General features: G+C 44.7%; 1 protein-coding gene across 4 annotated transcripts in view; it reads right to left on the reverse strand.

Moving 5' to 3' along the window:
- GRHL1 (grainyhead like transcription factor 1) overlaps positions 1–17,278 on the reverse strand; it is a 93,079-nt gene that overhangs the window by 21,839 nt on the left and 53,962 nt on the right. For all 4 annotated transcript variants that reach the window (XM_087702762.1, XM_087702761.1, XM_087702759.1 and 1 more), the window contains exons 9-10: positions 6,010–6,168; positions 1,702–1,789 (exon numbers count right to left, since the gene is read on the reverse strand). In XM_087702762.1, the coding sequence (XP_087558888.1) occupies positions 1,702–1,789; positions 6,010–6,168 (247 nt within the window). The remainder of the gene's footprint in view (positions 1–1,701; positions 1,790–6,009; positions 6,169–17,278) is intronic.

The following is a 17,278-nucleotide window of genomic DNA, read 5'->3' on the forward strand; positions in this document are numbered from 1 at the left end:
GGAGGTAACTGCACTCAGCTGGTGGTAATTAGGCTCCTCTCCAGGCTATAAAAGGACTGCTTGTGCACACGCCCCTTTTGCAGAAGTCAACGCAGGAACTAATGTTGGAGAACAGTACTGTGAGCCTGGCAGGCTGGATTGCTGCCGAGGCTTATCTGTGTTGGATTGCTGCCAAGGACCTGTCTGTCTGTTAATAAATCCCGTAAAGTATCTTTGGCTTGGAGTGTGTTGGTGTGGGACGAGGGGGGTAATAGCAATAGCAATAGCAGTAGACTTATATACCGCTTCATAGGCCTTTCAGGCCTCTCTAAGCGGTTTACAGAGAGTCAGCATATTGCCCCCAACAATCTGGGTCCTCATTTTACCCACCTCGGAAGGATGGAAGGCTGAGTCAACCCTGAGCCGGTGAGATTTGAACCGCTGACCTGCTGATCTAGCAGTAGCCTGCAGTGCTGCATTTAACCACTGCGCCACCTTGGCTCTGAACATGGGGTCAGAACATAAAGGTAACAGTTTCTTCTCTCCAGTCATGTCTGACTCCAGAGTGCAGTGCTGATCTCCATTTCTTAGCCAAGGGAGCCAGCGTCGTCCAAAGACATTTCCCATAGTCATGTGGTCAGCATGGCTCAATGTGCATGGAATGCTGATATCTTCATATCATATTTATCTACTTGATTTTGAACTGCTAGGTGGCAGAAGCTGGGTCAAATAATGAGAGCTCATCTCATCGTGTGGGCTCGAGTCTTGAACCCAGGCTGACAAGTTCAGTGTCTTTAGCCACTGAGCCATTGCGTCCCCTTGTTATAGGTATAGACATAAATATATAGCAGTGGTGGGATTCAGCCAGTTCACACCTATCCGGGAGAACCGGTTCTTAACTTTCTAAGCAGTTCGGAGAACCGGTTGTTGGAAGAAATCTCCTTTTGTTTTTCCCCCCGCTTTACAGGGCTAATAGCAATAGCAGTTAGACTTGTATACCGCTTCATAGGGCTTTCAGCCCTCTCTAAGCGGTTTACAGAGTCAGCCTATCGCCCCCACAGTCTGGGTTCTCATTTCACCCACCTCGGAAGGATGGAAGGCTGAGTCAACCTTGAGCCGGTGAGATTAGAACCGCTGAACTGCAGATAACAGTCAGCTGAAGTGGCCCTGCAGTACTGCACCCTAACCACTGCGCCACCTCGGCTCTTTTTTAATCCTGTAAGGAAGGCAGGAAGGAAACATTCTGGTGTTGTTTCTAGCCGAATCTTTATTGCTTACAGAAACTGCCTCTCCGGTTAACCCTTATTACCATTGTAACAACTAAGGCGAAGTGCCCATCGACCTGAGTGACATTGACTTGGCCATGCCCCCATGATCACATGACCACTAAGCCCCGCCTACCCACCTGGTCATTAGGACAGAGAACCGGTTGGTAAATTATTTGAATCCCACCAGTGATATATATAGAGATATCGGTATGGATCTGTATTATTTGCCTGTCTTACTCCAACCATATTAAAACTGTTTACATTATTCCTTTTCACCTCTTAGCTCAAAGTTCAGTTGTAGAACCAGTAACTTAATTATCCCTAGGAAAATTATCCTTTTCCTAAAAAACAAAACGAAATAAAAAGGTTTGTTGATTTCTGGTTTACACAGTGAATGAGGTTTATTTGACTATTTCCACTCGGTTAGAGGGCACCCTATATATTTTCTACTTACAGGCATTCAGCTGAGAACTGGGGTCACTGCATTTGCCTTTTCTTTTGCTCTGTTTCCGTTCTTCATCCCGGATCTTCCTTTCTGCTCCCTGTAGGTAGGTAGGTAGGCAGGCAGGCAGGCAGGCAGGCAGGCAGGCAGGCAGGCAGGAAGGCAGGCAGGCAGGCAGGCAGGAAGGAAGGCAGGCAGGAAGGCAGGCAGGAAGGAAGGCAGGAAGGCAGGAAGGAAGGCAGGCAGGCAGGAAGGCAGGCAGGCAGGCAGGCAGGCAGGCAGGAAGGCAGGAAGGCAGGCAGGCAGGCAGGAAGGAAGGAAGGAAGGCAGGCAGGCAGGCAGGCAGGAAGGCAGGGAGGCAGGCAGGCAGGAAGGCAGGCAGGAAGGCAGGCAGGCAGGAAGGAAGGCAGGGAGGCAAGCAGGAAGGCAGGGAGGCAGGCAGGCAGGAAGGAAGGCAGGCAGGCAGGCAGGGAGGCAGGCAGGCAGGCAGGAAGGCAGGCAGGCAGGAAGGAAGGCAGGGAGGCAGGCAGGAAGGCAGGGAGGCAGGCAGGAAGGCAGGCAGGCAGGCAGGAAGGCAGGCAGGCAGGCAGGAAGGCAGGCAGGCAGGCAGGAAGGAAGGCAGGAAGGAAGGAAGGCAGGGAGGCAAGCAGGCAGGCAGGGAGGCAGGCAGGCAGGCAGGCAGGAAGGAAGGCAGGGAGGCAGGCAGGAAGGCAGGCAGAAAGGCAGGCAGGCAGGAAGGAAGGGAGGCAGGCAGGCAGGAAGGCAGGGAGGGAGGGAGGGAGGGAGGGAGGAAGGAAGGAAGGAAGGAAGGAAGGAAGGAAGGAAGGAAGGAAGGAAGGAAGGAACATGTCCAGTTCTTAAGTTTGTTTGTTTTTTAAATCTACCTTTGGAGTTCAACTTCCCTACACTCTTTGAAGCTTCAGGCACTACTACACAAGCTAGTTAAGCTGCAGTAACTGTAAGGCAAACTTGTATAATCATGGATGAAGCTTAATTACCACGCATACCATTTTGGCATGACGGCCAAGAAAAACCAAGGCCTACTCTGTAAGCCCATCAACATACCATTAAGATATTTTATAAGGTCACGGATCACATACACCGTCCTAACAAATATATTCTTCGAAGTAGTGGTGAACACCATCCTTTACTTGTAAACTTCATTTGAATCTGAAGTGGAAGATAATTCACATGTTCTATTACACTGCGAGCTATACAGAGCTTGTAGGTCTGCACATATTCTCCCCTTATTAGAGAGATTGCCAGGGAGGGCAGACCATTTTTATCTAGGCTTCCTCCTCCAGGACACTAACCCGGTTACCACGTATGCAGTGGGAAAGTTCTGTGCTGCTGCAATGTCCATAAGTAAAAAAAATGGCTTCAGAATATAGTACCATCTTGTACCAATTATCTGGACATACCTTTTAACAATCTTTGGACCATAATGTTACTATCCACTTTTAATGTCAATACTTTTAATTATATTTTAATGTTAGTATTAGTAATGTTAGTTAGGCCATAGAAGCATTTCATATTCAGATTTGTCTGTAAACAAGTTTTCAGTGCTTAAGTCAGCTAAATTAAAAATGTAACGTATACAGGAATATTAAATGCCATAATAAAACGTTACAGCATCGAAATTAAAGATTGAGATTTATTATTGACTACAGCACGGGAAAAAAAATGCAGGCATATTGCTGGAAACCCCTGAGGAAATTGCAGGTTGTGTCACGCCAGCTGATCAAAAGAAGTTGTAATCTGAACTGAACTTTACAAATTCCTTTTATCCCTCTCTTGTCTCTTTCAAAGCAATCTTGATTAAAGCAGTCTCAAACAGAGATTAAGCAGATAAGCTTTATTCCCCAATGTCTCACTTAAATTTGGCGTTAGTTTTTTTGTTGTTGACGGAGACAGAATTTACAGGACAGAGTGACCACTTGATATCGAATGTTGTGGAAATGCCAAAAGCCGTTGGGAAAAAAACCAACTAGGCCAAAGTTGGCAGACTAACGAAGTATGTTCTCAAAAGCTGAAAATAACCAGGGTTTAGAATTTCCCTGGATCAAGAATTGTGTCATGTAATCAGTTTATTTAATAAAGTTCAGCTGGACTAAAATTACCACCGTTTTCAAGGCACAAATCTTCTAGGCAAGATCTGTGAAGTAAATAAAAAATATAATCCAAATGCTATCAATTGTAAGATAAAATTTAACAGGTGGAATCTAAGAGGGAGTTGCAAAATCCACTTGTTGCTTGTTACTCAGATTTATTAACTATCCCGTGTGTGCAAAGAACTCGGTTTATGTATTTTTCTACTGGAAATAGAATTCAAGGTCATGAAATAGTGTGCGATGTTTTGAGCGTTTCGGGATTCTTCATTGTGCGAAGTAATAAAGCAAAAGAGAGGGGGGGAAAGAGAGGGGGAGAACTGATGGAATCTGCCTTTGGCTATCAACTATATGAAAGGTAGAATGCAGTTAATCATATCAGGCACTGTCAAAGGCTGAAAAAAATTCTGATTGCATTTCAACTCACTCAAGGGCTGCACAAAACATAGACAATACATCATACCTACCTACTTACCTACCCTCCTGCATATTTACAGATCGTGACCCGTCAAAACCGCGCTCGACTAAACCGCGCCCGATTAAACCGCATCGCTGACGTCATCAACAGGGCGACAACAGCCAGCGCGGAGAAAGAAGGGCGCTTTAAATAGCGCTTTGAAAGCAAGCCGATTCAACTTAAGGTAAGGGTTAGGTTTAGGGTTAGCTTTAGGGTTAGGTTAAGGGTTAGGGTTAGGTTTAGGGTTAGGTTAAGGGTTAGGATTAGGTTTAGGGTTAGGATTAGGTTTAGGGTTAGGTTAAGGGTTAGGTTAAGGGTTAGGATTAGGTTTAGGGTTAGGTTAAGGGTTAGGTTAAGGGTTAGGTTTAGGGTTAGGTTAAGGTTTAGGATTAGGTTTAGGGGGTTAGGTTTAGGGTTAGGTTTAGGGGTTAATTTTAGGTTTAGGGTTTACAGCGTGCTTCTGTCTCCACGCTGTTGTCGCCCTGTTGATGACATCAGCGACGCGGTTTAGTCGGGCGCGGTTTAGTCGAGCGCGGTTTTGTGGGGGAACCTTACAGATTGCCCTCGACTTACGAATCCAAAATTTATGCTGCTAAGTGAGACGTTTGTTAAGTGAATTTTGCCCCATTCTACGACCTTGTTAAGTTAGTAACATAGTTGTTAAGTGAATCTGGATTCCCCACTCCCTTTGCTTGTCAGAAGCTGATCATATGATCCCAGGACACTGCAACTGTCATAAATATGAGTCAGTTGCCAAGCGTTGAGTGTTGAACACATGACCACGGGGATGCCTCAGTGATCATCAGTGTGAAAAATGTTCACATGTCACTTTTTTTCAATGTCGTCGTAACTTCAAATGGTCACTAAGTCAATGGTTATAAGTTGAGGATTATCTGTACATAATAGCAATAGCAATAGCAATAGCAGTTAGACTTATATTCCGCTTCATAGGGCTTTCAGCCCTCTCTAAGCGGTTTTACAGAGTCAGCATATTGCCCCCAAGAACAATCCGGGTCCTCATTTTACCCACCTCGGAAGGATGGAAGGCTGAGTCAACCTTGAGCCAGTGAGATTTGAACAGCCGAAATGCAGAACTAGCAGTCAGCTGAAGTAGCCTGCAGTGCTGCATTTAACCCAGTGTTTCTCAACCTTGGCTACTTGAAGATGTCTGGACTTCAACTCCCCAGAATTCCCCAGCCAGCGAATGCTGGCTGGGGAATTCTGGGAGTTGAAGTCCAGACATCTTCAAGTGGCCAAGCTTGAGAAACACTGATACTGCCCCACCTCGGCTCTAATACATGGCACCCCTGTGTTATTTTGATGCTCATCCCTTGGCATCTTTTCACTGGCCATCTCCCCACCATCAGAGAATAACTGTCTCTTTCACCAGCTCCAAAGGATAGCCCATCCACCTTCCTATCCATAATTTCTGGTGTTCTTTCTCTTTGCATGTCTTGGTACCCCTGAGCGGCTATATTAAATGTTTTGGCCGAAACCAAAGATTCAAGAAGATTAAGATTTAGTTTATTTTTATGCCGCCCTCTTCCAGGAGGGACTCAAGGCGGCGAACAACTCAAAAGGGGAAAAGGGGATACAAACACAATACACGTAATTAAAAATACACAAGAGTCACACAGCCATACAAGTCGAGAGGGGAGGGGAACTCATCAACCCCCAGGCCTGCCGGCACAGCCAGGTTTTGACGGCTTTCCGGAAGGCCTGGAGAGAGGTGAGAAGGACTTGGGTCAGCTTTACCTTGTCGCAGAAGACTTTAATCTGGCAGTAAGCTCTGTGGATGGGCTTGTTGCTTCGGTTGTTGTAGCTGTAGGTGTCGATCTGAAGATTGAGAGGGAGGCCTTTGACGCCTTTCTGGGAGGAGAAATCCGTGCTAAGGCAGTTCACAGCGATGAAGACCTGCAAGGCAAACCAAGCATAAACTAAATCTAAAGTTGCTCCGAAAAACAATTCAACAATTCAATGTTTTCCATCGTGCTACATCACTTCCCTCCAATATAGCAATAGCAGTTAGACTTATATCCCGCTTCATAGGGCTTTCAGCCCTCTCTAAGTGGTTTACAGAGTCAGCATATCGCCCCCAACAACAATCCGGGTCCTCATTTTACCCACCTCGGAAGGATGGAAGGCTGAGTCAACCCTGAGCCGGTGAGATTTGAACAGCCGAACTGCTGAACTGCAGTCAGCTGAAGTAGCCTGCAGTGCTGCATTTAACCACTGCGCCACCTCGGCAATATATACTGTACGTAATCATACATAAATCAGGACAAAGCTTCATCTATCACTAACCAGAATCCAAGACCTTGGCGCATCTGTAACTATACAGTAGGAACGTCCCTATAAGTCAGTGGTTCCCAAACTTGGCAACTTTTAAGACTTGTGGACTTCAACTCCCAGAATTCTCCAGCCAGCTCTGCAGCTCTTTCCTTCCTTCTTTCTTTCCTTTCTTTTTCTATTGTTACAGTTGTCTCTTTCAAATCCAATATTATTATTATTCCATTTGAAAGGTTATAAGGTATAGTTCGGATTGCTTTGTTTACCATCCCTAGTACCTGTTGTAACACCACCTTATTTTCTCTTCCTTTTCTTTTCTCCCTCCCTTCCTTCTCTCCTTCCCCTTCTTCCTTCCCTTACTTCTCCCCTACTTCTCCCCTCTTTCTTCTCCTTCCTAACCTCTCTCCTTCTCTTTTTCTCTCTTCCTCCCTCCTCTCCTCTTTCTCTCCCTTCCACCCAACTCTCCTTACTTCTTTCTTCTTCCCCTACCTCTCCTCCACATTTCCTCTCCTACTATCTCTCCTTCTCCCTCTCTCTCTTCCACCCTCCACTTCTTTTCTTTCCTTCGTCCCTCCATTCCCTACTTCCTTCCTCCCCTCCTTTCCTTCCTTCTTCCCTTCCTTTCTTTTTCTATTGTTACAGTTGTCTCTTTCAAATCCAGTCTGTGTTTTCTTGAGGATGTTATTTCCACGAGTCCATTTTTTCCCCATATCATTTCCTTTTTCCCTCTATCATTCTACAGTCTATATGCCAGCTATCATCCTGATTTGATTTCACCAGTCATGACCCCCTTGTTTTACTCATAATTATTATTATTTTTGAGAGTGGTTCTATTCTTTCATTGCTTTTTATTTCTTTGCTCCATCCATCTATACCCATTAACCCATATCTACTTTCAATTTCTTAAGAATATTAAACATCTGGGCTCTCTCTCTCTCTTTTTTTTTTAGTGCGTTCAGTCCATTCAAGTTTATCGACATTTATTGTTATTTCTTGATCCATCTTTAGCTGAGATTGTTTCTTTTACTCCTAGTTTTCAGCTCTGCTAGCTGGAGAATTCTGGGAGTTGAAGTCCACAAGTCTTAAAGCTGCCAAGTTTGGGAACCACTGGCTTATGGGGTTCTTAGCCTAGAATTGGGTCTTCTGTAGAAATGAAGCCGAGGTGGCGCAGTGGTTAAATGCAGCACTGCAGGCTACTTCAGCTGACTGCAGTTCTGCAGTTCGGCTGTTCAAATCTCACCGGCTCAAGGTTGACTCAGCCTTCCGTCCTTCCGAGGTGGGTAAAATGAGGACCCGGATTGCTGACTGGAGAATTCTGGGAGTTGAAGTCCACAAGTCTTAAAGTTGCCAAGTTTGGGAATCACTCACCTACTGTGTAGGATGTGTGCATAGGATTATCTGTGTATATACGCAATCTCAACTGATCGATTTACTGAATAAAGCTGGCAACCTTTACGTCAACCAAAAGCGAGAAACAGCCAGGCCCAAGGGTTGGATTCTGGCCCAGACCCTTTCCCATGGGCTGAACTCCATTTAAATTGAGCTCCGCTGGCTGGAGAATTCTGGGAGTTGAAGTCCACAAGTCTTAAAGTTGCCAAGTTTGGGAACCACTGCTATAAGTGATGTGTCCCTTTCTTGACATTTTGGTTCAGTCCACTGTTCTACTGTCCAAAATCATTTGACAATGATTTACTGTAACAAAAAAAGCCAAGGATAGTTTATGATGTTGTAACTTGAGTTGGAGACTGGATCCAAGTTCAGCCCCTTGACAGACTCCCTCGTGGGAGGATGCCTAGAGAATTATTTTAGTCATTGTCAACAATCTAGACTTGATAGCCCAATGCCTGTCAATCCATATCAAGAACTGCCTACATTTTAATGCAAATGCCCCCCTTATAAAGCATTACATGCCAAAACAACTCGGCACAAAGATAGCTTTTTCCCGGGGTGCCATCACTCTGCTGAACACTTAATCCCACAGCAATGTCTCGTTTCTCATTTTTTTCTCATCTTCCCTACTATCCTCTTCTATTGGTTTCTTATGATTTATCAATTCTAACTTATGATTAATGATTGTAACGATGATTGATGATCTATGACCTATTACTTGTTGTTTATATATACATTGTGAGCTTATGTGCCAGAAAAACATTTCTTGTGTGTCCAGTCAACCTTGGCCAATAAAGAATATTCTATTCTATTCTGTTCTGTTCTGTTCTGTTCTGTTCTATTCTGTTCTACTCTATTCTATTTCTATCCATTTCTGTTCTGTTCTACTCTACTCTACTCTACTTCTATCCATTTCTGTTCTGTTCTGTTCTACTCTACTCTATTTCTATCCATTTCTGTTCTGTTCTGTTCTGTTTCTGTTCTGTTCTACTCTACTCTATTCTATTTCTATCCATTTCTGTTCTGTTTCTGTTCTGTTCTACTCTACTCTATTTCTATCCATTTCTGTTCTGTTTCTGTTCTGTTCTACTCTACTCTATTCTATTTCTATCCATTTCTGTTCTGTTCTGTTTCTGTTCTACTCTACTCTATTCTATTTCTATCCATTTCTGTTCTGTTCTGTTTCTGTTCTGTTCTGTTCTACTCTACTCTATTCTATTTCTATCCATTTCTGTTCTGTTCTGTTCTGTTCTGTTTCTGTTCTGTTCTGTTCTACTCTGTTCTACTCTACTCTACTCTACTCTACTCTACTCTACTCTACTCTACTCTACTCTACTCTACTCTACTCTACTCTACCGTACCCTATTCCTATTATTCCTATTCCCTGAACTGCACACGAAAAGCAGGTGATCCTCAGAGGAAGGTTTTGGAAGGTGACTTGGGTCTCACAAACCTGCAGCAAAGGTTATTGATTACTGTTGCTCTGTTTTCACTCCCGGGAAAAGGTTTTTGTGAAATTTGGTACCTTCAGAGGCCAAAATAACTCAGCCAGGCCTGAACACTATGCATTTCGACATCAGGAATTCCCCCTCCCAGTCTGCGGCTCTGCTTCGGATAAATTGCCCAATTTGTTAAAAACAGCACTAAATGAATATATTCAGGTCTAGTTATACGTACATTGCAGGCCAAGGGTCTATTCATATGACTAAGCATTTTTTTAGGATTTTATCCCAAAGCAGCAGTTGGACCTATTAACCTCACAGAAGGTGCACTTACAGGTTTTGCAAACATAGTTAATTCTCAGTTACTGAACAAATGCTCATCTTGGCATTCAGAAAAATCGTGACCCGTCAAAACCGCGCTCGACTAAGCCGCGCCCGATTAAACCGCGTCGCTGACGTCATCATCAGGGCGACAACAGCCAGCGCGGAGAAAGAAGGGCGCTTTAAATAGCGCTTTGAAAGCAAGCCGATTCAATTTAAGGTAAGGGTTAGGTTTAAGGTTAGCTTTAGGGTTAGGGTTAGGGTTAGGTTAAGGGTTAGGATTAGGTTTAGGGTTAGGTTAAGGGTTAGGGTTAGGTTTAGGGTTAGGGTTAGGTTTAGGTTTAGGGTTAGGGTTAGGTTTAGGGTTAGGTTAAGGGTTAGGGTTAGGGTTAGGTTTAGGATTAGGTTTAGGGGGGTTAGGGTTAGGTTTAGGGTTAGGGTTGGGGTTAGGTTAAGGGTTAGGGTTAGGGTTAGGGTTAGGTTTAGGATTAGGTTTAGGGGGGTTAGGGTTAGGGTTAGGGTTAGGTTAAGGGTTAGGGTTAGGGTTAGGTTTAGGGTTAGGTTAAGGGTTAGGTTAAGGGTTAGGGTTAGGTTAAGGGTTAGGGTTAGGTTTAGGGTTAGGTTTAGGGGGGTTAGGTTTAGGTTTAGGGGTTAATTTTAGGTTTAGGGTTTACAGCGTCCTTCTGTCTCCGCGCTGTTTTCGCCCTGTTGATGACATCAGCTACGCGGTTTAGTCGGACGCGGTTTTGTGGTGGAACCCAGAAAAATAACTGAGGTTAGTGTCTTGATGAACCTAACTAGCTTAGAATTTTTTTTGTCTCGTGCTCTCACCCCATATATTTATATATTAGACATTTTAGGGGAAAAATATATATATAAAAATAGGAAAAGGAAAGGAAACAAATAAAAGGGATACAAATAATTAAACGTGGGAACCAGCTTAGATTTCTGTTTATTTCTGCATAGCTGACTGTGGTTTATGCAAATAAGGAATAGTAAACCTTGCACAACTCTACATGTTCAATGGTTTTTCTCCTCACGTTTATTTTTAGCCCAAGTGTGACGTCTAGAAAAGCAGAGAATTAGCAGTGCGACATACTTTCATGGACTCCCACTGCTTTTTAACTCTTCAGGGTACATTTCAAAAACTCATTCTGCCTCAGCACATTTTTAGGGATTCAGGACAAATAGTTTTTGTACACTTTATATGAACATCATTGTCAATCAACAGCAAATATTAGGCAATATCATCCCGATAATAGTAAAGTATAGTGTGATTTAATTCCCTACTGCTTTTCTTCAGAAGAAAAAACTAAATTTAGAACTGATCTATGGGGAATGTGAGCCTCCTAGTGGAACAAATCAGGCATTGCAATACGAAACAGATTTCCTAATTCATTTTTTGTGTACAGTACGTCGCAATGTAAAAGTGTTTAATGTAAAAAGAGGGGGGGGGGAATGGAATTTAGCAATAGCAGTTAGACTTATATACCGCTTCATAGGGCTTTCAGCCCTCTCTAAGCGGTTTACAGAGTCAGCATATCGTCCCCACAGTCTGGGTCCTCATTTCACCCACCTCGGAAGGATGGAAGGCTGAGTCAACCTTGAGCCGGTGAGATTTGAACCGCCGAACTGCAGAATTGCAGTCAGCTGAAGTGGCCTGCAGTACTGCACCCTAACCAATGCACCCCGCACTGGCTTACATCAATAGCAATAGCAATAGCAGTTAGACTTATATACCGCTTCATAGGGCTTCCAGCCCTCTCTAAGCGGTTTACAGAGTCAGCGTATTGCCCCCAACAACAATCCGGGTCCTCATTTTACCCACCTCGGAAGGATGGAAGGCTGAGTCAACCTTGAGCCGGTGAGATTTGAACCGCCGAACTGCAGATAGCAGTCAGCTGAAGTGGCCTGCAGTACTGCACTCTAACCACTGCGCCACCACTGTGCAAAACTTACACAAGTTTTTTTTTTAATAATCCCTACTCTAAAATAGTCTGCATTGCAAATGAAAAAAAAAATTGTAAAAAAATATATGTGGTATAGAAAAGTTAAATGTTTTCCCTGTCCAGTTCGTGTCGGACTCTAGAGGGCAGTGTTTGCCTTCATTTCTTAGCCACGGGAACCAGCATTGCCCAAAGACGCTTCTATAGTCTTGTGGCCAGCCTGACTACCAGCTAAGGCACAGATAACATCGTTACTATCCCACCAATGTGGTACCTCTTGATCTACTTGCATTTGCATGATTTTGAACTGCGAGGTGGGCAGGAGCTGGGGCAAGAACAGGAGCTCACCCTGTTGCATAGCACTTGGGTCTCAAACCCAGGCTGTCAGCTTTCCAGCTGACGAGCTCAGTGTCTTTAACTGCGAAGCCACCACACCCCTATAGGTGGTTTAGTTCCATGTTGTTATTACCCTGATTAAGTGTGCTATCAAGTCAGTATCAACTCTGTCAGCCTCTGTTTTGCTGCTTGCTTTCGGCTGCCATTGAAACTGGAAGGGGGGGGCATTGTATGTGGGTGGGGAAGTGTCACCACAGGAGTGACTGTATAAAGGGAGGTGTTGAATTGAATTGAATTGAATTTTATTATTTATATGCCGCCCTTCTCCGGGAGGACTCAGGGCAGCGAACAATTCAAAAGGGGAAAAGGGGAACATAAAAAACAAAATACAAATAATAAAATTAGCAACAGTCGCACAACCATACATGTCGAGAGGGGAGGGAACTCATCACCCCCAGGCCTGCCGGCAAAGCCAGGTTTTGACGGCTTTCCGGAAGGCCTGGAGAGAGGTGAGGGTCCGAATCCCTGCAGGGAGTTCATTCCAGAGGGCCGGAGCTGCCACAGAGAAGGCCCTCCCCCGGGTAGTAGCCAGATGGCATTGGCTGGTAGATGGAACCTGGAGGAGGCCAACCCTGTGAGATCTAATGGGTCTGTGGGAGGTAATTGGCAGCAGGCGGTCTCTCAAGTACCCAGATCCAATACCATGAAGGGCTTTATAAGTTACCATCTCACCATGTTCTCACCATCTAGCAATAGCAATAGCAGTTAGACTTATATACCGCTTCATAGGGCTTTCAACCCTCTCTAAGCGGTTTACAGAGTCAGCATATCGCCCCCACAATCTGGGTCCTCATTTCACCCACTTTGGAAGGATGGAAGGCTGAGTCAACCTTGAGCCGGTGAGATTAGAACCGCCGAACTGCAGATAACAGTCAGCTGAAGTGGCCTGCAGTACTGCACTCCTAACCACTGCGCCACCTCGGCTGTGCGCATGTTGCAGATAAAGGTTTTGCCGCCAAGGCCAACTGTCCAGCATACCAGCGTGATGATGCTTTTTGAAGATGTCTCCCACATGACACCTGAGGAATGTGCTGATTGGACTGTGGGATGGGGTTACCAAGGGGAGGGGGTTGGGTCACCTATTGATATCTATGATTCCGCGCGCTTTTGCCTCAGATCTTGCTTTGCTTAGCTGCTATCTACTCATAACCCGTAAAAGTACTCTTAATTCTGCAAAATGGAGTTGAGTGGATTCTTTCTTGGTTACTAAGTGAAGCAGCCTTGACAAACTCTTGACTACACCACCCTGCTGCTGCAGAATAATAATATCTTACAACTCTGCACATGTATTTTTCCTCAGAAGCCACATCCTCTTGAGAACTTATATCCCATAGTCATTCACATGAGCATGAGTTAAAAAAAAAAAAACAGACCTAATATCTGGATTATCACATATTAAAATCAATATCAGGTTCTCCGAGCTTAAATAAACTGGGCTGGGAGACAAGGTTTTGAATCTCTCAAGGCATAAAAGGCATTGTAAAGAAAATAAATTATGGTTCCACCACAAAACCGCGGTAGACTAAAGCGCGCTCGACGAAAGCGCGTACGTGACGTCATCACAGCGCGACGAAAACAGCACGCTGTGAGCGGTAAACTTAAAATTAACGTGTAAATCTAAACCTAACCCCCCCAAACCTAACCCTAAACCTAACCCTAAGCCTAACTCTTAACCTAACGCTAAACCTAACGCTAACCCTTAACCTAACCCTAAACCTAACCCTAACCCTAACGCTAAACCTAATGCTAACCCTTAACCTAACCCTAAACCTAACGCTAAACCTAACGCTAACCCTTAACCTAACCCTAAACCTAACCCTAACGCTTAACGTAACCCTAAACCTAACCCTAACCCTAACCCTAACCCTTACCTTTATGTGAATCGGCTTGCTTTAAAAGCGCTTTTTAAAGCGCCCTTTTTTCTCCGCTGTCGTATTTGTCGCGCTGCTGATGACGTCACGTACGCGCTTTAGTGGACCGCGGTTTTGACGTGCCACGTAAATTACTAGTGTGAATGCAATGACAGCCATGTGGCGAATAGAATGCTCTATATTCTATCATCTGTTTGTCAAGGCAACCTTTCCTCCCTCTTAAAGGCAGCCTTGCTGCAAACTTCGAAACAGCCAAAATATGTGTCAGTCTCCTCGCTTACTAAGGGGTTTCCTCCAGTCCCTTTGGGAATAGGGCGGCATGCAAGTCGAATAAATCCAAATCCAATCCAAAATAAGACTCAACCAGAAAAATAAGCCCTTAGTATGATTTTTCAGGATTCTCATAAGCCCCACCCCCAAAATATTCCCCCCGTTAAGATCATCAGTCAGATGCATTTACTGCCCTATTTCCCCCCCCAAAATAAGACCTAACCAGATAATAAGTCCTAATGTGTGTTTTGGAGCAAAGATTAAGATAAGATCTGGTCTTACTTTCAGGGAAACAGAGTTTCTGAAAGCAAACCCACCTGTCTTGTTAACATCAGAGTGACAAATTAAATGTATTTGTCTTGTATGCCGCCCACTCCCGGAGGACTCCGGGCGGCTCACAATAGACAAGGGAAGGGGGATAAATAGACAAAGACAACACTTTTAAAAACGCAACATTCACAGTTTCCGTGGGGCTGGATGTTTCACAAGCTCCCCGGCCTGCTGGAGCAGCCAGGACTTGGTGGCTTTGCGGAAGGCCGGGAGGGTAGTGAGGGTCCGGATCTCCACAGGGAGATCGTTCCAAAGGGCTGGAGCTGCAACAGAGAAGGCTCTCCCCCGGGGAGTCGCCAGCCGACATTGGCTGGCGGATGGAATCCGGAGGAGACCTAACCTGTGAGATCTAATCGGTCTATGGGAGGTAATCGGCAGGAGGCGGTCTCTCAGGTACCCAGGTCCGATGCCATGAAGGGCTTTGTAAGTAACGACCAGCACCTTGAAGCGGGTCCGGAGACTAATGGGTAGCCAGTGCAGCTCGCGGAGGATAGGTGTGACGTGGGTGTACCTGGGTGCACCCACAATCGCTCGCACGGCTGCGTTCTGGACTAACTGAAGTCCTTGGACACTCTTCAAGGGCAGCCCCATGTAGAGCGCATTACAATAATCCAGTCTTGAGCCCCACCCTTGTCTGTAAACAGAAGTCAACTATAGATGCTACATTTTGTAGTGATTGTTCTCTAAGGTCTTTTCATTTTTGTGGCTTACAAAAAATGAGGATCAGAGAGGTGTTTCAGCAACTTTTGAGATAGCCATCTAAAATAAGTTTCTACTTTTAAAATCGGATTAACAAAACACGCAACGATAGGAGTATTTTGAGTCATGCGAATAGCCTCATAGCTTCTTCTTTTTTTAAAAAAGTGAATTGAAGAACATTGGTGGTTTTCGGTGGGGAGAGAATCTTTGAATCTGTGCTTTGAAGGAGAAAAAGAAAGCTAGGTGACTATGCTAGGTATTTACCACCCAAAAATTTCTGAAGGATCAGGCAGTGGTGAAGTTGCTCAACCCCTTCAGCCTGTACAGCAAGATTCCTCTTATGATCGTCTTTCTGGTTTTAGAAGACTATTCCGCATTCTTAGATACATGAAAATTGGCTTGTGGGTTTTGATAAACATTTTTCTATAATCTGGTCCTTAAATGCAGATCAAAGGGAGGAGACCAGTGGTGGGTTTCCATTTTTTTTTTTACTACTGGTTCGCTCGTGCGCGAAACGTGTGCATGCGTAATGCAACATCCATGCGCAGAAACGTCCGGGTGAGTGGGCGGAGCCTTCCATCGCCGCCACCACTGGCTCGCCCGATTTGGGCCGAACTGGCAGAAACCCACCTGTGGGGGAGACTAGGTACAAAGTATACATGCATTGATGCATTTTGAGGTCCTGCTTGTGTGGGCAAATCTGACAATTCTTGGGAAACTCAGCTATCCCCAGGGCATCTATTATTGGGAAATTGCTCAGCGCATGCACATAAGAACTGCTACATGTGGGCATCATTATTCTTCACCGAATAAGAAAAGAGGAGGCACACTCTATCGGACTGTGAGATATTATATTTCAAAACCAAAATAAAGAGATCAAAGTATCTCATAGTCAAGATTCCTGCAAGTATTTTCTGGAGAGATGAGTAGACATTTCTTATCTCATTACACACTCACAAAAATAGAAGAATTCTTATTTTTCTCTTGGGGGTGGGGGGAGTTCAAGCAGGATATTTAAAAAGAAGCAAAAAAAGATGGTAAAACTCTCAGTATGTTGTTCTACTGTCATTTTTGGATTAAGAACAGCCAATAAACATTGAACAAAGCTTGCTGCTCTCACTGTTCTTGGTAAATCCTCCCATTAAAAAAATATTTGTATTTGTATTTGTATTTTATTATTTGTATGCCGCCCTTCTCCGGGAGGACTCAGGGCTGCGAACAATTCAAGGGGGGGAAAAAAGGGGAACATAAAAGACAAAATACAAATAATAAAAGTAGACAACAGTCGCACAACCATACAAGTCGAGAGGGGAGGGGAACTCATCACCCCCAGGCCTGCCGGCACAGCCAGGTTTTGACGGCTTTTCGGAAGGCCTGGAGAGAGGTGAGGGTCCGAATCCCTGCGGGGAGTTCATTCCAAAGGGCCGGAGCTGCCACAGAGAAGGCCCTCCCCCAGGTAATAGCCAGGTGGCATTGGCTGGTAGATGGAACCCGGAGGAGGCCGACCCTGTGAGATCTAATGGGTCTGTGGGAGGTAATTGGCAGCAGGTGGTCTCTCAAGTACCCAGGTCCAATACCATGAAGGGCTTTATAAGTTACGACTAGCACCTTGAAGCGTATTCAGAGACTGATCGGTAACCAGTGCAGCTCGCGGAGGATAGGTGTAATGTGGGTGTACCGAGGTGCACCCACAATTGCGCGCGCGGCTGCGTTCTGGACGAGTTGAAGTCTCCGAATGCTCTTCAAGGGCTTGAATATATTGAATAATTCCTATTCCTCTTCAAGAAGGGGGGGGGAAATCAACATTGACCAAGTTAAGCATCACCACCACTTCACTCCTTAGTAATGTATGGTGAAGTTTGAGAATGCATAATCTTGATGTAAACTTTATAAATGCTTTCCCTAAACATGAGCCCTTCTGCTGTATATGACTGAGATTTCAATTTAGGTCTTGATTTATGACTATGATTTCAATTTACAGTCTATGACTGTAATTACACATTTGATTGATTAACCGATTTCTGGAGCTCCCTTCCCTGTCAATATAGCTCACCAAAAGTTGCTGTAGCAA

The sequence above is a fragment of the Thamnophis sirtalis genome, unplaced genomic scaffold (genome assembly GCF_051295495.1).
Source record: "Thamnophis sirtalis isolate CommonGarterSnake01/CBP01778 unplaced genomic scaffold, rThaSir2_p1.2 scaffold_16, whole genome shotgun sequence".
NCBI lineage: Eukaryota > Metazoa > Chordata > Lepidosauria > Squamata > Natricidae > Thamnophis > Thamnophis sirtalis.